Consider the following 24363-nt stretch of genomic DNA (forward strand, 5'->3'; position numbering starts at 1 on the left):
AAAAAGGAAGGATTTGGTTGAAGGCGACTTTGCATAAAAAGACAGCAAGGCTGCAAATCACCATGTAATCACATGCCGTAAAAAATTAATGCTAATGTATCACATAAAACATTTAATCACCAATTTCAATCATTGAAGGAAAAAGAAAATCTGTTATAACACAAAACATATTCATTCACAAGTAGGATCTTGAATTCATCATCAATTTACAGACTTTAAATTAGTGAATGTGTGAGTGACCACTTCTCCAAATTCATGTTATACCAAAAAGACTGCTGTTAATTTTCTGTTTAGCAGCAATCCAGTTTCTTTTTTTTCCCAGGACTCCTAATCAAACATGCCTTGGGCCACTAGATGGATAAACACACACAGATAGATTTTGGCAACAATTCAACTCCTCTCTGAAGCGGTGCAATGGGAGGGAGAAAGGGTTGGCTGACAAACCACACAAACACAAATCACTGTAATTACTAAATACATAGTTTATTGTAAAAAGAGATGAACCCTTTCATCCAGAAATATGATTAAAGAATTATGGCAGTTGACAGTGTTGCTATTCAGAGGTACAAATAAATATGTACAACTTAAAATGCTTATCACATGACCAGACATACCACTTTTGTTGGCAAATTACCAGGAAAGTATGAAAACCACTTTTAGAAAGCCATTTATTAAGCAAAAAAAAAAAAAAACAATTCTGTCCGTTTTCTGGCACATCCGAGGGCAAAAAGGATTTTCTCAAATAGTTTGACGTTTTTCTGTCATATATGGTGGGCGACAATCATTTTAGACATGACACACATTAATACGTCTCTATGTTTTACTTCCAAGAGTTCATTTCTCTTCCAACCACTCAAGGGTCTGAGTTAAATCCAGTGCAAAACTGTGCAATTTGGTTAACTAAGGAGCTGGCTTCCCTTTAGAGGGTCTAATAAGTCCTCCCAGCTTCACTCAATGGGGGGAATGTTTCTGTGGGGCTCTAACGCCTGCTATACAAGACCCCACCAGGCACAGAATCCTTTTAAAAACATTTTACACTTCCTTCATTTTGCTGCCATACAGTGCTTCCAGCTAACCAGCAGTGTTCTGGTATTGGATATAAACTGGATCCAGCAACTCCCTGAACCGCAGTTTAATCATGTCAGCTGCTTGTAAGGCTGATAGGAGGTCAAACCCTGTATAACCCATCCATGGCTCAATAATGATGGTGATGTTGCACCGTTGCTCAGGCACATGCTTCCGCTCATCCTCTGGAAAACGTGTGCCGACGCGAGACGTGGAGCGGTCGGAAGCAGTCTGCCTGTGCAGGACTTTACCCAGACGGTAGGGAGGCCTCCTATACGTTCTGTGAGAGAAATCGGACTTTCTTTCTTGTCAGCAGCCAGCTCCTGACATCCTTGATGGAGGGGAGATTCATTTTGTCTTTGTTTTTACTGTAAACATTCAAGAAGATACCAAAGACCACCAGAAGGCCTCCCCAGATGTACCTGAAAAAGGCAAGGAGAGTATTCAGGGTGCTGATAAGAGGGCATTTCGTTTGATCGCTGCTTAAGATAAACCAGGTAAAGGTGACTTTTACTACAAGGATTGTTGGTCAAAGGTTTAAACAAGAATTTCCTAGAAATGTTGGTCTTTTCACTGTGGGATCATAAGAGAAAAAGTTTTGATGAGTTCAAAGGATTTGATTAATAATTTGCTGATTTTTAAAAATCTAATATTTACACGGTATTTAATATACAGACAGCATGAATCGATCCATACTGTAGATTCTAACTAACTTTACATCAAATGTGCCTTATTGGATTTGGTTTGGCATTGATGGGGCTGTGATTGAAAAAACAAAAAAAGCAAAAACTTTTTTTTATCTCTAAAGCGACATTCTTTGGAACCAGGTAAGCTGAGAAACAAAGGAGCTCTTCTCCATTCACGTGTGACTGAAGTATGCAGCTGTTGCCATGGACATTTATCCAGCTTTCTTGATAAATAAGAAGAAGTGTTTAGGGTCAGAAGAGACACTGGTTCTGACTTTTGGCCTCTAGGATACACAAAATGGGCAATTAAGGGGAAGAAAATAAAAAGTGGGAGGAGTAATGAAAGAGGAGGACAATCAACTGATTCTTTAAAGATCAGCAGCTGAATAGTTAAAATATGGACATCATTTCATGTTCCAACAGGACAAGATCACAAACACAAAAAAATGATGGGTTTGGAAACGATAAAGCCTTCTGGATCGATCCTGACCTCATCACTCAGAGAAAGATATAGACAAATTAAAAAGACCAACCTGTACATAACATAAGTGATCATATGTGCATCTAGAAGCTTTCTGACAGCTACAGAAAACATTTAACTAGATATAATACTTTTCCTTTTAAGAGAAGGCAGCACATAACAAACAGCAACAGCAAATGTATTAAGTTGGAAGAAAAACAGCTGGAAGCATGAATCTGGCCAGGTTACACAAAAGTTTGTTGTTAAGATATGTAGACATGAATGTCAAGAGTCAACAAAGAAGCAGAGGTAGAGGTGTGAAGAAAATCAGTCCCCTCTGACAGCAGCAGAGAGCTAAGAAGATAAAGGGTGAAGGACGAGGATGAGGAGCTGAGGAGTCTGGTTCTGAGGTGAGGGCATGAAAACCGAGGAGGTCAAATCCGAGATTTCTCCAGCAATGAGATCAGTGGCAGCTCTATGTACTGAAATTTTTAACAAGGGAGAAGGGCAAAAAAGTGAAAAGGTGATGTTACTTACTGAAAAGTGAAAGGTTTGGTGAAGAACATGAAGGAAAGTACGATGGTCATGGCCTTTCTCCCAGTGGTCACTGGAAAAGAACCAACAGGACTGCTTTTAGAATTCTGTAGTAAATCACCAACTGATGCAAAAAGTTTAACACTAAGGACTTTCTGACCTTAGTTTCAGTAATGAGAGTATGATAAATTTAACTTATATCTATTCACCATCTTTAATGCGGTGTATATAAGGACAATTCAGATAAAATTTACGTGATCCTTCCTAAACTTCTTCAGCTAAACATTGCAAATAAAACAAAAAAAATCCAACATTTACATCAACTTTGTTTGAAGTTTATTACTATGACTAATGAAGAAGACTGAGTGGACATTTCCATAGTTTTTCTTACCAGTTGAACTATTTATAACTTGTCACATCAAGAGCATCATGGTCTTGTTGCATTTTATTAACTGCTGATAAATATTTTCAATATTTATAGCACTTAGAAATATAACTGCAGAGAGAATCTGACAGGGCAGGAAAAAAAAATATTATTTGGTGTCTGACCTGTTACTGCAACCAGGGCGCCAAACAGCTTGATTAAGGCTAGCACAAAGGAGATCCCAAAATAACCCGTAAGAGAGAAGAAGAAGGCATAACCATAAGTCTTAACAGGATGCTGCAAGAGAGAACACAAGAGTCAAGTTAACAAAGGTGTCTTGTCCAAGCTCTTGTTAGTGTGTTGAAAATCAGATGCCTAATTTCCTAAAGGATAAATTAAAAGAGGCATTTAGAATCAGAATACGGTCATTTGGATTATCTAAAAAAAATACATGCAGCAAACATGGCGAGGGACATGCAGCCTTCCAGGATATTCACCTCTGAGCAGAAAGCCACAGCTGGTCCCAGCCCACCCACACACAGCAAGCCTCCCAGTATGTAGATGAAACCGATAGAGTACGAGTACAGCACCTGTGAACACAGAGCTAAGTGATGAATCAGTGATGTCACACCTGGAGTTAGTGTCGAGTTTCAGTTAAAACACACACGTCTGCTGCGCTAAAGTTCCTGTATTTACCTCCAAAAAATAGGAAAAAGAACATATTCAAATTGCATTTGGATAGTATAACAGGACATTTATGAAAAAGTTAAAATTTGAATCAAAGACCTTCTTTGGTGGGAAGAAAAACAGACAAACTATTTTAGTTTTAACAAAAAAGTTGCACAATGTTGGTTCCCACACCTTCAATGCTTTGGATGCAGTGACTGTCTCCCTTCCAGTTCCAACATAAACTCCTCTGATTGGTTAACAAACGGCATCAAGGCTCCAAAATGTTCAGATTTTCCAACTCGAGCGTCTGATGCTTCGGACACCCTTGATGGGCATCAGCTATTGAAACATTCTGCGCTCACTGTTGAAAATGCTTCGGCAAACGCTGCGCAATGCGGTTAAAATGCACAGCTGGACCTAACAACACTGTGGTTTCAAAGCTCCCACCGATGTAGAACAATAACCTGGACAACCTGCACAATTTGGGCTGCACGGTGGGGCAGTTTTGTGGCGCTGTTGCCTTGCAACGATAACGTTCTGAGTTGTATTCCCGTTCCAGGCTCTTTCTGCATGTTCTCCCCATGCATGCATGGGTTCTCTGTGGGTATTTTGACTTCCTCCCAAAGCCAAAATTCATGATTGTCCTTGGGTGATAGTGTGCATAGTTGTATGTTTCGGTTTGTCTCTGTGTTGCCTTGTGATAGACTAGCGACCTGTCCAGGGTGTACCCCGTCTCTTGCCCACAGACTGTCGCAGATACGTACCAACCCACCGCGACCCTGATAAAATAAGATAAGGAAGATGAATGGGTTGTCCATAACATGGGGCGCAGCATCTGCATTTAGACTGACAGGAGGCGCAGCTCTGTGACAATGACTGCAGCTCTACTTATTTTAAATTTACAAAAAGTGTCTGTTCAGTAATTTTGTTAGCCGTTTTAAAATTTGACCCAGTCATTTTTTTGTGAATATTGCGCCCAGCCTTTGCTTTCATACAAACACAGAACACAGCTGGAACTTTAACCAGCTTGCTTTATCCCAGCATGCCTCACAAATAAGCTTATTGGCATGTTGGTGAGAGCTGAGTGATTGTTAGGAAGCAGCATCTTTGTGACCTCTAATATTTTGCTCTTTACTCCAGTTCTAAAACTTTATATTTCCCTTCCATTCTGTCTGCTACTTTTACTGCTAAGATAAATCTGGATCCTTGTCCTGCTTAATGCTCAATGGGTGAAAGAAATGGCTCTTTGTATCATTTTGGATTTATACATCACAGACATAGCTTACACAGATTAGTGAGGAAAAGTCTCTAAAAACTGATCAACTTATTAAAAAAACAACATTACATTTATTTTAAAAGGGATACTTACCAACAAATTTCTCAACAGTAATCTCAAGTTTCCCTACTAGCCAAATAAAACTGTCTGACTGAAATGTACTGACTTTTTGTTGCTGTAATGAAAAGATACATTTACTCTGAGGCTTTTAGCTCCCCTTTCCTGCCTTCTAACAGATTTATCCATACCTGTGTACTTTGGTCTTCTAGTAATATAAAACAGCTACCATTTCAGAGTTGGATCCATTATGGAGCTTCATGGCTTTCTCCTGCACATTTCCAATCACAGCATCAGCACACAGAGCCATGGAGATGAGCACGACACCTGCAAGAAAAACACACACAGTTAAAAAAAAAATGGGTAAAGACAAGGTAAAAAAAAAACAAAGGGTTAAATTCATACTCTACATACAAGAAAGAAAATAAAAATCTGATCCTAAGAGCTAGGCTTAATTTATACACAATGTAAAGATCAGGAGTGGACCAGAAAGAGCTGGACCAGAAAGAGCTGAATTTCCATGCACCAAATAATAAAATAAAAAAAATAATTAAAAAAAACTGCATATTAGATTTAAATTTGATATGTTTGTTCTGTAAGACATTGATGGTAAGTCTAATTGGTGCTGTAGTTAGTCATCTGTATAAAAAACGAAGACAGATCCTAAAATAATTAGATATTAGCTTTTTATCTCAAATTTTCAGAAAGGCATAGCTCTTGCAGTTATACGAAAACAGGTTAAGAAGAAATATGATTGAAACCAGCTAACTGACAGTAAGAATTGTACTTGAATCATTAATAACAAACAGTGAACCCACTTTTAAAGTCTATTCTATGTTGGCTAACCTGCTGACATTTAAAACTTTCTGTGAAAATCAATGATGGATGCAGGCAGATCCTTTATCCTTCATAGGGCACTCAGTGAAATACTAAAAAATTTCAAAATGTGTTATTGGAAGACAGGAAAGGATCTTACTAATTTTGTAACATTAAAATAAAAGTATTTTCATGGCAAACATCAAGGTTAATGTAATTCCAAGAATGTTCCTAATATGGTAAAGAAAAAAATCCAAAGTTTATCTTTAAGAAATTTTTGAAAAATCAGCGTGAAAGAAACAAACTTTTTGGTTACAACATAACCCTCAGAATATCATTCTTTTTACTTATTAACTTACCGTAATTTTCGGACTATAAGCCGCGACTTTTTTACCATTTTTCGACCTTGCGGCTTATATAACAATGCGGCTTATCTATGGACTTTTACAGCTAAAGGCCACCAGGGTAATACCTAAATCTATGGATTTTATCATCCACAATGTTGACGTCACATTTGCTTCAAAACACAAGTACGGTAGCCTTGCGCGGGGGAATGCAGAGGTCCTCCGGAAGCAGACTTCTACCGCAAGTGGTACGAGACAGAACAACAGCGAGAAATACCGACATTAAACATAAAAAACCCGCGGCTTATAGTCCTGTGCGGCTTGTATATGTACAAATCATGCAATTTAGCTTCTGCGGCTTATATTCAGGTGCGGCTAATAGTCCGAAAATTACGATAGTTTATTAAATTTTTTTCCAATTAGCTTAGTAAATTTTTTACTTATTACATTTTTAAACTCTTTTTAACACTACTTTACAAAAGAGAAGATAATCACACACAACAGGCAACATTAGATTAGTGCTGTTATTCTATGACGCATTTATGCTCAGTTTAAGACAGAGGTTGACCCTGCAGACCATGTTGACCTCCCAGTTTTACCTTATTTGCTGCAGGGCGGTGTTTATATGACAGTTACCAAAACTAGTAACTTGGGCAACAAAAGGTTAAGGAATTACCTGTAACATTGAAGTTTGGAGCAACTTTGCTGTCAGCTAGGGTAAACCAGATGAGTCCCAGACTCATGCAGAGAGCAGCAGACACATCAGTCAGGTTATATCGTTTACCTTGAACACAAAAACACACACAATAACCTCATTAAAATGATACACAAATATATTTGGTAAACTTGTTAAAAAAGTATTATCATGACACGTTAAAATTATTAATAGTTAATGAAACCAGATGGAAATATGAGTGATAAAAAGTTTTTCTCCAAGTATTTCATACAATTGAAAAGTTTTTGAGGATATGCAAAAAAAAAACAATAGGGGAGAAAATGCATCGGAACAGGAAAGCAAGGGAGAAAAACAACAAGATGAAAACAGACTGACGGATGGGTGCCTTAAGGTTGACAAGAGGACGTAGCATCAGGTTAGTTGTGGTCGGCTTTGATTCCCCTCCTTGCCTTTGAAGGGCCTCACATCAGATGCAACCCCTAAAACCCCTCCCAACATTCACCCACATCCTTCTCTTCCACTCTCTTTCCTTCTTGCACTCCAAGTGAACAAATGTTTTTCACTCTACCCCTTAAGGGACCATGGTCTTCACATCTACTCATCGAAATAAGATGAAGGAAACGGGGGCAAAGAAGGAAGCACTGAACTCATCTGACGTTCAGGACATAGAACCTTGAGAAGGCCAGTGCTGCCGACTGAGCTCCGATGGCCGAAAACAACAGAGGTGGATGAAAAGGAGGGACTCAAAGTTGAAAGGTGAAAGATACTTCAAAAGATACCTGTGATCATTAGGAAGAGGTGGAAAGTGTCCCACTTTTAAAGTCTACCTGTCTTTACCAATTAAACTTCAACAGATTTATGTCAAATAAAGCAAATGAAATATGGTGATTCACATTCATGCTTATTTATAAATTCCATTACGATTTAAAACCTATTAAATTCAACATCTGAACTATTTTTCCATCTCATATGAATTGGACAAACCCATATTAATTTAAAGAGGAAGTGGTTTATGTTTGAGCCAGTGTTGTTTTTGACCGCCATCTTAGATTTAGTCTTAGTCTTCAGGATGAAAACTATTATTAGTCTCAGTTGCATTTTAGTCATTACGATGTGTGACAGTTTTAGTCATTTTAGTCTAGTTTTATGTTGAAAAAGAAAGTTAACCTTTACAATTTCTAATAACAACCAGATTCTTTACCAGGGTGACAGCTCTTGCCTAGATAATTACTGGGTATAGAATGATGCTGTGCAGTTCATCATTGCTGTTGGCAGAAAACTTTGATTTATAGAATTCAAATAAACTTTTTTAATGAATTAATGCACTACTTTATAAAAGAAGTGTCTCACAAAAGCTGTGAAAATAGCAGATCTAATTCAATACATCATCTTGGTTAATATAGCAGTCATGCAAGCTAACAAAATGTGCATTTAAGAATTTTTTTTAAACATACAATGATTCCATTGTAAAGCAAACACTTCCTGATCTACAATGATTTATGCATTACACAGATCAATACAATCTTCTTTGCTCCAAAACAAGCAAAGAACAAAAACATTCTTCTTTCTACCTTGGTAATTCTGGCTTTATTTCTGCGAATTTACCCCTTGTTACCACTGATCAGGGGCCAAAGTAGATTTAAATTCACAGGGTTTTGATATATATATAAAAAATAAAAAAAATTACACAGATAACCTCTATAGGCTAATTGCTTTGTAAAGCAATCTGGCAATCCAGACCTAAATTGAATGAATATGCTAACTAAAATGTTTTAATGCCAATACAAGGAAACATTTATATCATAAATAAATAGATAGAAAGCAGAACAATGAGAGAGAAATATTAAAAAATCTATGTATATTTTCACCTCGGTTTTTATCCAAAAATAAAGAGTATGCAATGAAATATTTTATTTGGATGAAAATTAGGGATTCCTTTTGGTAAAAATTAAAGAAGGTTTAGTATCACCTCTTGTGAGCTGGGAGAAATAAAATATTGATAGTAAAGGGATTTTTTCACTTGGCAGAGGACGATGAGCCACATGGTTTATTAAGTAGCGAGAGCAGGAAGAGTCATACTGCTGAGAGCGAACTATCAGTGTGCAGACTCGGAGCTACTCGCCGTGCAAAGACGCATTTCTGCACAAGCACAGATGAAAGAGAAGGGCAGTTTGTCAGAGCTGAGCACACAGTAAAGGACCGGCTCATATTGCTTAGCAGATTACAGCACGACGATGCTGTTTAAACATCTGACCGACGGCCAGCAAATTTTTTATTAAGTCTAATTTCATTGACGAAAACGCCAATCTATGACTAATCATGTTTTAGTCATCGAAGATCCATGTTTAGCTTGTCAGTTTTGTTATCGTCATTAAAAAAGTAGTGTCAATGAAATTATTTCGCCATCATCATCGTTCACGAAAACAACACTGGTTTGAGGTCATCTGTTACACCAACAAAACTTCAAATATAACACTAAGAAAACACCAAGATTAGCTAACCTTGGATAAAAACTCCTCCGATCATGACTGGAATGAGTTTACAGCACTTGAAGATGACCTGGGTGGGGTAGTTCAAGTAGCCTAATGAGGTATTGGATAGTCCCATAGTCCCTACTGTTAGAAATGCAATCATCATATATGTCTTCCCGGGTATCCTAGAGAAAAAGAATGAGAAAGACAATAAAAAAGATAAAGAACATGTTATCAAAAAGGAAATTGATTAACACCCCATTAACAGTAATACATTAATATACACATAATTTCTTTGAATCCCATTCCTAGGAGTCTGCTAAGAATAGGATTTGAATTGTCCCTGTTATACCCATGATGCACCAAGAGAAGACACCAACAGCAACTGCACAAAGATCTAAAGAGGACGATCCAGAGGATTTATTTATTTACTTCCTCTCAAAGATCCCAGTTCTTTTTGCTTCTATAACACTGTTAAAATCTTCAGCCAGAGAGTTTTTTAATTTTCATTTAAGGTGAAACAGAAAAAGTTTTACTTCACCATTGCTGTGTTTCCTGGTTTAAAAAAAAATGGTGCATACATCCAGCTTATAAGAGTTAATGATACAAGAAATAAATCCAACAAAAACATGGAAAAAAAAAAACATTCTAGTTAAAACTGCTGTTTTAAACTGTGCTTTAAAAAAAACAACAACAAAAACAGTATAAACAATTTAGTTAATGTTTGGCCAGATAAACCGCTGTAGCTGAATCAAAGAAGGATGCAACAATAAACAAAAATGTATAATTTTTAGGGGATTTCAATAATAAAATAGTCATAAATCTCAATGTATGTTTTGACAAATTTAAAATATTCTAATTAAAAGAAAATAAATAAAGAAACAAAGGGCCCTTTAGTTTAGTACCAGGCAGAAGTTGTAAAGTACAAACAAAGTGTCTCGCTGTTAGTCAGTTGCGGTTTAGTCTTGCTTACAGGGATTTAAAATAATTCGTCTCTTGTCTGCCACTAAATAAACATTTTTGTTTTTTTATCCAATAAGGTTAAGTAAAAAAAAAAATCCTTATGTAGAGCCTTTATTAGTTGGTAAATTCTCATGTTAGCCTGCCCAACAACAAGTCTCTTTTTACTGTTTAATAAACCTTGGGAGCAAATCAAGAAGCACTTCCTCCCTTTCCTGGAAACCAGAACCTCAGACATAGTCACCTGGCATCAAATGTAAAACAATCCCACTTCTGTGGAACATAAGAGCTGCTTAGAATGATAAGGTAACTAGACAAAAGTTTAAGAAACACCATTTTTATTTAAATACTGTGCCATTTCAATAATTGCCACGCCATAAGATCTTATTATGAAGCCACAGTTTAGAGCTGGGCAGTAAAACAATAAAACCGTGTCTCACAATAGGCACCTGATCACTGTCAACAGAAAATATATCCATGGATGTTCCTAAATTTCACTGAGCTCCAATCAAGATACACAACGCATTCTCGGGGATGTAGGCAGAGGAAAAGTATTTAGCCTCTCAACCTCACACGGCCACAATAAAAGCAGTATGAACCTCTATATAAAGGGTTCCTAGTTTCAAATATTAAAACAAAACCCAATCAACAATTACTTGCATCAAAAATGAAAGGCTTAGAACTGTTCTTCTCACCCATGTTGTACAGCCCTGTTCAAATTCCTCCTACTACAGAGGAACATCTCAGATTAACTAAATATTTGTGTTTGTGGGGATGGAGCCAAGGAAAACTAATCTTAAATCAAACCATGTATCTGTACCTTCTGCGCTTGTCTTGCGTGAACTGAAGCTCCACAAGTCCAAACATGGAGTAAAAGCCAAACTGCACCAAAGTGAGGTACCAACCAAAAGGTTTAAATCCTTCCACAGAAAATATTAACTCCTAAGGAGAAGGAAAAAAGAACAAAATAGAAATTAATGCAGAGTAATACCAGACCTAGAACAAGTTCATGCACAAAAATCTGAGAGTAAACAATAGAAGGTTCAAGATTTTAATGCACATTTGTTCCTTTTTTGTCTTTCATCCATGTTACCTGCAAATATCCATAGACAAGATAAAAGAAGAATACTCCAGCCACACAGATGAAGAACTGTGTTGGGGCACTGAAGCTGCTGAGGTTGATTCCCAGGACCCTCAGCTCCTCCACAGATTTGATGTGAGGTGACATCACCTCTGTGGTCGACGGAATGGTGATTGAGATGTGCTTCCGTGAACTGTTGTAACCCACCAGGCCATATTTGGAGCTCATGGTGTCCGTGGCAGCTGGAATCTGTGGGAACATAAAAACACAGGATGTTTCTGAACAGTCTGGCACAAAAAATTTTCAACTGTAGGAACGTTTCTTTTTTGTGACCCCTTTTATTTGGTTAATCACTTATAGATAGGAATGATGACATCAGGAGTCTTGATCCTGAAGCGATCATAATTTTATTTATTTAAAAATATCAAGTTTCCACCCGATCAATATAAATGGACTAAAATAACATAATATATTCCATTTATTATAGTCTGCATTATTATTATGATTTTAGGATGCTATAGTATGCGTTTTTGTTGACAGAGACAATTCAGTTTTCTTAAGCAGAAGCTTCTGCAGGGTCTGCCCCACACTGCTCAAAAAATAAATAAGAAAATTAGCAGCAATGATGCAAAATAGGTTTGCATCAAGAATAGGGCAGCATAATATGGCCAATACCTATTTAGCCCTAAATTTCTTAATTCATATATTGCAATTTAAACAACAACAAAAAAAAGTCACAAATACTGTTAGGAATGCACAAAAATGAATCCTATACAATAGTGTCAAAATTAATTAGTTTATAAGGCTCCTCTAATATAATATTTTTGCATATTTGCTTAAAAAACAAAAACAAATGAAAACTCAGCCAGTGACAAATACTGTAATGTATACTGATATATAAAAAATTGTGTTTAAAAGTTGTATCACACTTATTAAATAAATCCCTATTGTGAAAACCATTGAAATTAAATTATTGTCCACTCTAATCAAGATGTCAGTCTATCACACCAGTGCGCAACTTTTTACAATGTCCTGTATTCAAAGAAAAAGGCAAACTATTACATTTTAGCAATTCAGCATTTAAACTATATTAAATACTGACTGATTAACAGCTTCTTGTTTTTCTTAGATTTGTAGACATCTTTATAAAACATAACAAACCAGGAACCTTTTAGGTCAGTGAATAACGGTTGAGAAGCTGATGCTATGCAGCATTGTTAAATGGGCTCCATATAGATGATGGCCAAAGCAGCTTGTCAAGTGTTCATATTTACACACAGGACAGCATAAAGGCCAACCTTGTCAACAACTATTTCAACAACTATTAAGACTAACTAAGAACAAACGGGTCTCCGTCTTCTGGATGGAAACCAACCATGGAGGAAGGTTCTTCTGATTAAACGATATCAGTAAATTAACTAGTCACTATATTAGCCACTATGTAAGAAAGCATTATTGGAAAATTAATCAGTTGGTAATTTGTTGGCATCCTAACAATTAATGTCACTGTTTAGTAAAAAAGCATCTAGATTTTTTAGGAGTACACAAAGCAAGAGAAAATGTGCACAGCTTGCTGAGCGTGTGTCTGACCTAACAATCATGTAATTGAATTATATTTAAATAACACACTTTTTTAAAAGTAATATTTTATTTTACAATAAACAGTATAATTGCCCATTCCTAATAGGGACTACTTAAACAAGTCTTGATTTGTAAGTTCATAGCTTTTCCTTATTTGATTGTGCTGCATAAAATGCATGTTTGCTAAAGAACAAATAGTGGATGTTAAATATAATCAATGATGACCCACATTTTTAATGAGAATGCTCCGATTGCAGGTTTGTGGCTGACATAGAATCAGATTTTGATGGATACCATAAATAACTTTCAGTTGTTATGTAGGAGCTGGAGCTAATTATTTTTTTTGTTAATATTTAACCAAGTTTCTTATTTTTGTGGATAATCTAGCTAAGTTTATTCTCCTTTATTGTTTGATATCTTTTATGAGATTCTGTTTTTTGGTTATTTAGTTATGTTCCTTTGTTTCTGGTTAGTTATGATTAGTTTGGATGAATAATGTTTATAAATAGGCTGTCAAGGGTAGGATGAGCATGCATCCGGGTGGGCGTATGTTTTTTTTTTACCAGCGCAAAAGAAGCATGGAGGAAATGTTTGTCCTTTTCTGTTAGCTTGCCTAAAGAGAAATGAACTGAGAAAACTAGAGGAGCTAACCTGGGATATTTATTCTTTTGCCTGCCTAAAGTACTTGTCCATGGTGCATCAGTGGCCTTTGTGGGCCTTTTTTTTGTGTCATCAAAGCTGGGCCACAGCATATATGATCCCAAGATACCTACAATATTTCAATCTTATCTTACCGAAAACATTGAAACCTTTTAAATAACTGCTATTGTATATAAATGCAATGCTTAGAGCACAGATAGGGGATAATTTACAGACCTTAAAAGAGGCAGACAGGATCAGTGCATCAGATCAATTTCTTATCCAAGTATTTGGCAAATATTGATCTTCCAAAATTGATTAAATTGAGGCTTGATGATCAATTTGTGCAGCCCTATTTGTTGTGCATTAAAACAGAGATCATTTACAAACATTGCTGAAGCAATGTTGCTATATAATACAAGAGAAAAAGTGTTACTGAAGCATATTTCTGCATTTGTCTGATGCATTAAAAGCTGACCAGGTTCAGCCATTATTGATAAACTTAAGTACATTACATCTATGTTGCTTGACATTTATTTTCCAGAATGTATCCTGCAAAACTGTTAAATAAAATCATTCAAAAACTACAGATTCTTCCTCATACATATGTTTTTATCACTTTGCCGACTTTCTTCAAACATATGTATTTGTATATTTTAAAGAAATTATTTTGTAAGATACAGGGAAATAATGTACACAATTGTAATTATCTTATAAAACTGCTAAAATCATTTATCTCACCCTGACAAGAAGCTTCTTAAAAACCTCATTGGCCCAAGACCTAAAAGGAGATTTTAAACGGACTACATTCGTTTACCTCATGATTAACCGAAAGATAAAATAACTATTACGTGTTCTTGATAATGAAATCTGTAAACAATGCTGCTACAACAACCCCGCAAGACCAAAATAATCGATGTTAACTGATTGCGTATAATAAAAAAGGGATTTCGTATTCGCAGCTCTCAGTGTTATCTTATCTCAGCTGATATTATCAAAGATTTACATTAAATGCTGCTCTTCGTTGCAGGCTGGATTAGCTTTAACAGCTAATTGGTTACCTTCAATAGCACTTCCGGGAATCTTTAAGGGTGTTTTTCCTCCTTTTCAGAGGCAATGTTTGAGAAAATCATTCCCCTGGACGTACCATCTTCATCTTTTATGTAGCCTATACCGTCCCATGATTTGATATTCTAGTGACAAACAGTCCAAATAGAAAAGTAAAACTGTTAGCCTGCTAAAGGCTACCAGCATTTGCTGCAGTGCCAGCATCAGCCAACAACTTCCGGTGAACTCTGAACTCGAACGCCATTGGTTGATGGTGGACACGCGGAGGCAGGTGCTGAGCACTGCGCTGCGCGAGGCCTTTATTTAGTTTTATTCAAATTATTAAAAAGCCCCATTGCTTTGGTTTAAGCAATGAGAGAGAAATTCATTTAAAAAACGAATATTAGATGCAGCTGAAACAGTCAAGATAGCGTATATTTGACCAACCTGTGTGCCAGAATCCATGTGAACTTGATGAGCGTGTCTGTGTCCTGCTTTACTAACTACAAACTAAAACCAAAGCAAACAGAACTACAAGTATATCCTGTAAATCCGGTCAGCCGACGTCACAATTCACTACATAATCCTGTGCATGAAATACAGATGCAATCATATTATTGTCAGAAAGCCAATTAAAACATGAATTTTACATTATATGACGTAGGGTACCTGATTCTAAATTACTATGTCATGCTAAGGGTGTAACTCAACCCAAAAACCTTTCTTTCCATATAAAACTGTTGAGATCTTGCCTATGTGGTGCTATTTTATTGTTTCAGTCTTTCTTTTTTTTTTCCTCAATGTGATTTCAATAAATTGATGCATCATGACAAAAAATACTGGAATTTGCTTTAAAGAACACACCAACAAAAAATTGTCTACAATGCAATGCTTACATATCAAGACCACTGGTTTGTCTTAAGTAATGATGCAATTGTTATTGTAATTTTTTATTCACTCAGCTCAATTTCTTTGAAAATCCTAAAGATAAATTTGATGTTAACATGTTATAAGTTGCTTCAAAGAATCATATGAAGAAATAGTTTCAGGCTCAGCCAGGAGCAAACCGGCCCATGTGCTAGCAATGGGGCTTTTTAATAATTTTACTAAAACTAAATAAAAGCCTCGCAAAGTTATGACAGTGTGGCCATGTTGTTTTCGCAAACTTGTATTGCTTCATTGAATTGCCAAGCGTATCCTACACAGGAGTTGTCATGATCGCAGCCCCGGTAGCTGATGTAATTACTCCCTTCATTCACCTGCTGTTCCCTCCTTGCACTCTAATTATCATTCATCTTATCCACCTGTTTGGTCTGCTTCATATATATGGTTTAGCCCAGCTGTGAGAGCCAGATCATTATTCGTGTGTATTTCTGTTAATTGTTCATATTTGTTTGTTTTTGAGTTTAGTTAAGTCCCTGGTTCACGTCCCTGCTCTCAGGGGCCAGTGTGTCGAGAGGGTGTCTGTGTTTGTCTCCTGTCTACTGATCGTGTCCAGGCACTTCTCCGTGGTCCCTCTGATTTTTGCTCCGCGTGCAGAGGGAGCTCAGGCTCTGGCTCTTCTACACAGAGCGCTCTGGTTTTGGCTTGGAGTTCAGGGGAGGCCAGTTTTAACTCCCCTCATCCTGGCTCCTAGGAGGAGCCAGTTTAAAGTTCTGCAGTTTTCCTGGTATCATGCCTTGTCTCTGTCCCTCTCAATTACTGGTTGACCCACCTGTCTCTATCTGAGCTTGTCTGTCTGAGCTCGCTGCTAGACTCTTAGAACTCTGTACCTGCCTGAACGCTCTTTGGATTCCGGGAACCCTGGATCTGTGAGTTTCTGTTTGGATCGGAAACCCTAACTGGGTAATGCACTCCTGGATCTCAGAACAGTCCTGTTCTGTACTGTTTTCCTGACCTGGTCTTCTGCCTGCTCACTGGGGTTGCTGTGTCGGGGAAACTCTGGAAGGCTCAGCGCTGCATCTCGTTGGCAGTGCATCGGCTGATCCTGCCTTTTATGAGAGGATGGACTGAATTGTTAAACCAGGTAAGTGATTCACACGGATAATCATCTTTTGTCAGATTATCATGGTCACTTACCTGTGTTTCTCCCACAACCAGAGTGCTAGTGATGAGCGATGCTACGCCTTCCCCTGCAGTCGCTGCAGATCCGCTGATCCTCAGCAGCCCATTTCTGTTTCTGTGTCAGATTTTGTCATTAAACGTTTTAAAACTTTCCACTGTCTGACTTGTCTGAATACTGAGTCCATCTGTCTTGTTTTATGACAGGAGTAGGAATACTCACAAATGGCTGCAGTTATGTGTTAATGAATATAAGTGGTTTTGGGCAGAACAATATCATGTACGGCTATTACTGTTGGATATTGATCGCTCTGTATATTTGGATACCTTATTGTCAATGTTGTCTGTTTTCTTGATAATATAACTCTGCTTTTACAAAAGTAACCAATTTACTACAATGTTGAGTATGGGCAATTTCCACTTAAAATCATCATAATGTTTTAAAGAGTTAAAATTTACAACATTGACAACACCAAATACATAGCTCTAATACTTCCAAAAGTCTTTAGTAACAATGATTAACACATGTTGCTCTACAATAGGCTACTTAAATGAAAATTATTTAGCATAGCTGTTGTTATTATTATTAACAATATGCAGTCAGTCATAATTCATAGAAAGAGTTGTTGTCAAATATAATAGAGATACATCTCTAATTAGATATGTTTTTCCTACATTTCCTGTAATGCTATAAGCTATGAGCTTATGTTTCATTTTAGCTCCATCAAATATATAAAAAAAGATACTGTAGGAGATCTTTTGTTAGGATATCAATATCCTAACAAATCGTCCATGGACATTGCAAGGTTAATATTATCTAAAGCTGGGGAAAATGCAAAAATACTCAGACTGGCAGGAAGAAAATGTCTGTAACCTGGCTGGATTAGAAGCTACAGCTCACCTAGATTAGACACTTGATAATTACACAATAATACCCACTTCAGTAACCCATTGATCTACTGATGCCATGTGTGAGGAAGTGGACACCCATTGTAAAAGTCTTTGTCTTCATGATCTAATGGTCTTTATTAAACCTGCGGCCATGTTGTGTGGAAAGAGCCTCGGTGCTGATTTCTGTAACTTTCTCTAGCTGAAAGCCACCTCATTAGGAGGATGTTCTTATTGCTGTGGATCGTTTCTGAGGTAAAGAACTGGTTGGTATGTAGAGGCAAAACTTGTCCTTGAACACCAGTTGGCCTTGGCAGATGGCCGCTCACACTGAGCCTGGTCCTGCTGGAAGTTTCTTCCTGTTAAAAGTGAGTTTTTCCTCTCCACTGTTGCTACAAGCATGCTTAGTGTGAGGGATTGCACTCGAGTCAATGAGTCAATCCAATCAACTGGTTTTCCTTAGATAGAAAACTCTGAATCAATTTGACTGTACGATATTGGTAACTGTAAAGTGCCTTGAGATGACGTGTTGTGATTTGGTGCTATATAAATAAACTGAATTGAAAACAAGTGTTTTAGCTCTTCTTCATATTGCCTTTTTGGGATAGAAAAGTAGGTCAAATAGCCGAAGCATTTTAGCGAGCTATTGCTTATTTCATTGCATATTAGTATATTTCAGTACCAAAACATTGAAATTATTTGAAATAAAAACTTTTCTGCAGGGTAACCACAACTTATTTTATCCCATAACAAGTTATTTGTGTCTTGTTTCAACCTTGACCGTTGCTTTCTTCTCATTTCAACAATTCTACCAGGCTTCCTTCTTGTTGCACCCTAACTCTTTCTATATGCTTCCTGCCAGATCCCCTCTGTCTTCACCTGGCTTTCACATGCTTTTGAGCCTTCCTTCCCATTACACTCTACTCTCCCCCTATTATTACATTAATTCCTTCTCAGCATTCTCCGTTGCTTCCCTGTCTCTTGGCCATCTCATATCCCTGCCGCTCCCTCTTTGGCTTCCCCTCTATAAAGCATGAAACTCTGTCTGGCCCATTCGTTTCCCTCCTCCTTCCACTAGTCATCCTCTCTCCACGCCGTCCAGTCTCAAATCGCTCCCTCAGCCTGCCTTCGTTTTTTCCCTCACTCTCACGCTCCCCCTGTCCTCTCTCCCCAGCCAGAGGTTAATACACTCCAGGATGGCATTATTTCCTCCCCGGCCCTCCGACAATATAAAAATTCAGAATGGACAGCTCAATCCCTCTTCCATCTCAGATTTGATTGTAATGGTATTGCCTCCTGTCCCTGGGAGGCCCCTGCTGCCTCGCCAACCCAGCCTTTATGACACTAAATGGCCAGGCTACAATTTTTCCATCTATTCAAAAAATTCTGTTAATAACTCATTTGGAATGAGCCGTCCAGACTCCGTGGACTGACTGCATCCAGTGCTCTCACCTCTCGGCTCACAGGGGTCGCAATATACAAAAAGGGATGCAGGGCTGAATGGCAAATGCATTGGTTAATTAATCTCTCTGAATTTACAGCTCTCTTTTCCCCAAAAGCCCAGTGCACTCCAACTGACAGTCCCAAAGAGACAACATTTTCATATTTACAACCTTTCATGGAGAAAGTGCTCAGCCTTGCACAGCAGAGGCACGGGCTTGTCAGACCACTTTTCCTTTCGCCTTGTCCAACTTTACAAGTGCGCCCTTTCATCATGCATGATAGATTTATGTAATAAAACCCATTTCCCTTTTCCATACCACCCTATTAAATAATAAAATAATTATTTATTGATTATTCAAAAAGGTACATATGTGTGGGTAATGACTTCTGAGCATGCTACTGGACCTTCAATAAATAAAGCAGACAGGAAGGAAAAAAGGGAAATAAAGTAGAGAAAGAGGGATAGAGGAAATAAGAGATGAAGGGGGATGACTTTTGAACCAGTAAAATCTGGATCCAATTCGGGCCTCTTGGAAAACAGATCAGGAGGGACGTTATTGGATTTTCGACAGCCTTGTATAAGAATGCAATGTATAATGTGTTTTTACACTGTATGAAGACAACTAGGTCAAAGGCTTGGTCACTTTTGCATTTTTACATATCAATTTAAGAGGAGTTAACACTTCATGCATCTTTAATTTTTTTAAACTTTACTATTGAAAAGAGATGTGACCCGATTGAATAGTTTGTCCAGCTGTGAGCTTACAGTGTCACTGTAATAAAGACACTCTTCAGTGTGGAAGTTGTTGCTGCAGACAGTTTAAGTTTGTGATTTTCAGTATCAGTGAAAAGCTTAAAAAGTGATGTCAGAGGACACAGAAAATAAGTATCTAAAAGGAAACTACAAAAAGTCAAGTTGGTTTTTCCTTATGGCTGCTCCGATGGAAAGTTAGGCTTAGCCAATGTAGCCTCTTCACCATTTTAATCTTTTGCAGATACTGCAAGAAGCATGTTAGACTAATAGAAAATATAGAGATTTACAATTTGTTATTTTGGGAATAGTCACAGATGCATCTTGTCCTAATCACTCTTTCAAGGTACTCAGGATCCTCCAATCAGTTTGTCCTTATTTGTGAGATGACCTGCATACACTGTGGGACATTATCTCCTCACCCATCATGAGAAATGCATCCCCAAGACAGAATAGGGTTACCTTTTTAATTTTTGCTCTAAATGCAAAAATGTTTTATCAGCAGGAGAAAATTAGATATCTGCCAAAAATTGTCTGATCATAGAATTGCTGCTTTAAGAGAGTTCATTCATCAACATCTCTTGAAAGCCAAACAAAAAAAAGAAAAAAAAAAAGATAATATTCTAATCAATTATAGACTTGTGGAGTGTTTTCCTCTGGAGTGTTTGTCCCCAAAAAAGTTGTCTGGGTTTTAAAACCTCTCCAGCAGTGTGGCAGGGATGACATTTGTTTATTCTTTGCTTAATCTCCTTTCCAAGAAAGTAGACTTCAACTCCTGTAATCATGCTGCCCTTAAAATCATCCATCCTAATACACTATATTGCCAAAAGTATTTGCTCACCCATCCAAATTATTGGAATCAGGTGTTCCAATCACTTCCATGGCCACAGGTGTATAAATTCAAGCACCTAGGCATGCAGACTGTTTTTACAAACATTTGTGAAAGAATGGGTCGCTCTCAGGAGCTCAGTGAATTCCAGCGTGGAACTGTGATAGGATGCCACCTGTGCAACAAATCCAGTCGTGAAATTTCCTCGCTCCTAAATATTCCACAGTCAACTGTCAGCTGTATTATAAGAAAATGGAAGTGTTTGGGAACGACAGCAACTCAGCCACGAAGTGGTAGGCCACGTAAACTGACGGAGCGGGGTCAGCGGATGCTGAAGCGCATAGTGCGAAGAGGTCGCCAACTTTCTGCAGAGTCAATCACTACAGACCTCCAAACTTCATGTGGCCTTCAGATTAGCTCAAGAACAGTGCGCAGAGAGCTTCATGGAATGGGTTTCCATGGTCGAGCAGCTGCATCCAAGCCATACATCACCAAGTGCAATGCAAAGCGTCGGATGCGGTGGTGTAAAGCACGCCGCCACTGGACTCTAGAGCAGTGGAGACGCGTTCTCTGGAGTGACGAATCGCGCTTCTCCATCTGGCAATCTGATGGACGGGTCTGGGTTTGGCGGTTGCCAGGAGAACGGTACTTGTCTGACTGCATTGTGCCAAGTGTAAAGTTTGGTGGAGGGGGGATTATGGTGTGGGGTTGTTTTTCAGGAGCTGGGCTTGGCCCCTTAGTTCCAGTGAAAGGAACTCTGAATGCTTCAGCATACCAAGACATTTTGGACAATTCCATGCTCCCAACTTTGTGGGAACAGTTTGGAGCTGGCCCCTTCCTCTTCCAACATGACTGTGCACCAGTGCACAAAGCAAGGTCCATAAAGACATGGATGACAGAGTCTGGTGTGGATGAACTTGACTGGCCTGCACAGAGTCCTGACCTCAACCCGATAGAACACCTTTGGGATGAATTAGAGCGGAGACTGAGAGCCAGGCCTTCTCGTCCAACATCAGTGTGCGACCTCACAAATGCGCTTCTGGAAGAATGGTCAAAAATTCCCATAAACACACTCCTAAACCTTGTGGACAGCCTTCCCAGAAGAGTTGAAGCTGTTCTAGCTGCAAAGGGTGGACCGACGTCATATTGAACCCTATGGATTAGGAACGGGATGTCACTTAAGCTCATATGTGAGTCAAGGCAGGTGAGCAAATACTTTTGGCAATATAGTGTATTTCTTAATCACCGTCTGTATCATAGAAAGCTCCATCCGTGGATCATTTCAAAAGAGACACTTTAATGTCAGCCAGATATTGCATTTAGGGCTTCTTAATAACCCATTTGTGTTTGGTCTTATCCTCAGCTAAAGTGCACTCACTCGCCGTTGTCTTTTCCCGTCTTGTCTCAAGCCTCCTGCATGCTACAGAAAACAGATGTTATCTCGGCTATATTACTTCTCAAAGCACTCATATCCTCTCCCATGTTATTTTCTTTGATCTGCTAGACTTGCTGCCCTTACATTTTTCTTCCTCCCCTCTCCTCCTTTCACAACCTCTCACCCCCCCTTCCCCCCTTCCACAGATACACTAACCCCCTCCCGCTCTCATTCTCTTGCTCTTCATTTTCACCTCCACACTCGACCCATTTTTTTTCTGGGGAGCAGAGACGGACCAGTCCCACTGGTTAGTCGTTGACATTTGAAATTCATGTCATTAGTTCTGTGGCTCACTGTTCGGTCCTCTTCAGTTCTGTATTTAATATATTTAAAACATCGGCACACATATGAGGCATAATAGCTGAAAGTAGTTAGTTTTCTTTTCATTTTATTTAATCTCATCCAATCCTGGTTATTTATAATTACATCTTGTATAATGCTATAATCAAATGTAATTATTATAATGTTTTTGACAGCACAGGTTTTTATTTTCCAGAGCAACATCACTTCATTTTAAGTACCATACAACATATAATTGAAATGTATTGATCTTACATTGGAGAAATTTACCTCTGCATTTAACCTCATCCACTTGTGGCGCAGTGGGCTGCCATTGTGCGGCACAGGGGGAGCAGTGTGAGTTTAAGGGAGTGGGGCTCGAGCTCGGAACCTCAGGATTCCAAGCTCTATGTCCTAACCACTAGGTCACCACTCCTCACAATATACAAAAACTTGCAGTAAAATCAACAAGAATATAATTAAATAATAATAATAAATGACAAAAATGGAAATAACATTTCCAAATAGAATTTACACCAATAAGGGTTTATCGTGTTGAGCTGGCCTCCCTTATATAACTGGGTAGTGAGTTTTACAATATTGGGTCATACTGTAGACACAGGTGGGTAGTAACTAGTTACATTTATTCAATTAAATTTACTTGATTACCTTTGAGAGAAAAAAATGCTTTTAGTATTTCATGTACTTAACTCTATTTGTTACTTTTACTAAAGTCATTTAATTTAAAGAGTATACCTGCTCTTTATTTCGGTTACTTAACCCACGATGAGCACCTAGAGATGTTTGCAATCAAATTAATATGAAAAAAAGCAGTAGATATCGATAATATTTCCTAATATAATATAATAATCGATGCATTAGTTACTGTTAAGATTGGTATCCATGTTTTTGTTGAAAAAATGATCTGAAAAAAGTATTTCTTCTGTCCAGATTTGTTATTTTGCAACCATGTTAATTATTTGTTTTTTTCTTATTTTTTGTCATTATTTGAAAAACCAGAATTTGCACTTAACTCTCTGCCTAAAAACATTGTTTCAAACATTAAATCAGCTGTTATAAGCCAACAGTTACTCAGTACTTAAGCCATTATACCAAGTATTTGTTTACCCTTACATTAGTATTTGTTTGGATGGCTACTTCCTACTCTTACTTGAGGAATAAAAAGAAAATAAAACAAAACGTAGGGTTACGCTTAATTACTTAGTTACTATAATTTAGGAATATTTTGATTAGCAAGTCCTAACAGTGACTATGAGCATAACCAACATAAACTTCCCTTTTGAACAGAGGTGCAGCCATTCAGATGTAACATGATACCATATAGTTGAAGAGAGGAACACTGATAAATGTGGTTGACTTAATCACAGAAGTCAGGGGAAGTGAGGGTAGAGGTGCCTGTGTAGGGAAGACATGTGAGACTAGGAAATGTTTGACTTTCTTATGAGCAGCCAGGAGGGGGAAGCATCCGTCTTTGCAAGCATGCGTAGAATAAAAGGAAAGTAATTAAGCAAACAATTTCTAAGGGACTGTGTGTCTGCTTATCCAATCTACCATGCTCCCTCATACTCCGATATATAGAGACAGGAAACTGGAGGTGGTTGGTGGTGTTGGGGGGGTGGTGGGTTGCTTTTGTCTCATCAGAATGACAATAAATGACACACATGTTTCATTGCCCATTCATTTAACCTGCGCTGTGCTTATGGAGAGAAAGGGATTTAGAAACAAATTATGTAGTGTCATTTAATTAAGAGTTTGGCTCTGAGCAGTAATCCTGTTTTTTCTCATAACCTTTAACTACCTAATGGATTTGAGAAGCTATTACCTTTCAAGATTTCTGTTTTTAATTATTTGTAATATTTTCTCTGATATGAAATGTCAGTCGCACAGCAGCATTAATACCAGAGCTTATGACTAAATATTATTTACTTAC

At 37.8% G+C, this 24363-nt stretch overlaps 1 protein-coding gene across 2 annotated transcripts; it reads right to left on the bottom strand.

The window, feature by feature from the left end:
- Window positions 1–462: 462 nt before the first annotated feature.
- On the bottom strand, window positions 463–15236 carry slc35b3 (solute carrier family 35 member B3). Of its 2 annotated transcripts, none has more exons than XM_038286771.1 (10): window positions 15174–15236; window positions 11472–11708; window positions 11199–11320; window positions 9449–9603; window positions 6948–7055; window positions 5341–5438; window positions 3607–3699; window positions 3295–3406; window positions 2749–2818; window positions 463–1487 (listed from the first exon to the last, which is right to left on the bottom strand). In XM_038286771.1, the coding sequence occupies exons 1-10, from the start codon at window positions 15189–15191 to the stop codon at window positions 1337–1339; spliced, it is 1164 nt and encodes a 387-aa protein (XP_038142699.1). In that variant the 5' UTR covers window positions 15192–15236; the 3' UTR covers window positions 463–1336. The 2 variants fall into 2 exon arrangements, with proteins under 2 accessions (XP_038142699.1, XP_038142700.1); XM_038286772.1 differs by lacking the exon at window positions 15174–15236 and adding an exon at window positions 14741–14965.
- Window positions 15237–24363: the final 9127 nt, after the last annotated feature.

Source organism: Cyprinodon tularosa, unplaced genomic scaffold (genome assembly GCF_016077235.1).
Source record: "Cyprinodon tularosa strain WSP-4 unplaced genomic scaffold, ASM1607723v1 ctg23, whole genome shotgun sequence".
Lineage (NCBI taxonomy): Eukaryota > Metazoa > Chordata > Actinopteri > Cyprinodontiformes > Cyprinodontidae > Cyprinodon > Cyprinodon tularosa.

Excerpts from the sequence above, each read along its gene's own strand:
- slc35b3 (XM_038286771.1), bottom strand. Across the intron at positions 3,700-5,340 it reads ATGGATCCAACTCTGAAATG|GTGCTGTACTCGTACTCTAT; the intron begins GTAGCTGTTTTA and ends CTGTGTTCACAG. Across the intron at positions 1,488-2,748 it reads ACCAAACCTTTCACTTTTCA|GTACATCTGGGGAGGCCTTC; the intron begins GTAAGTAACATC and ends TGCCTTTTTCAG.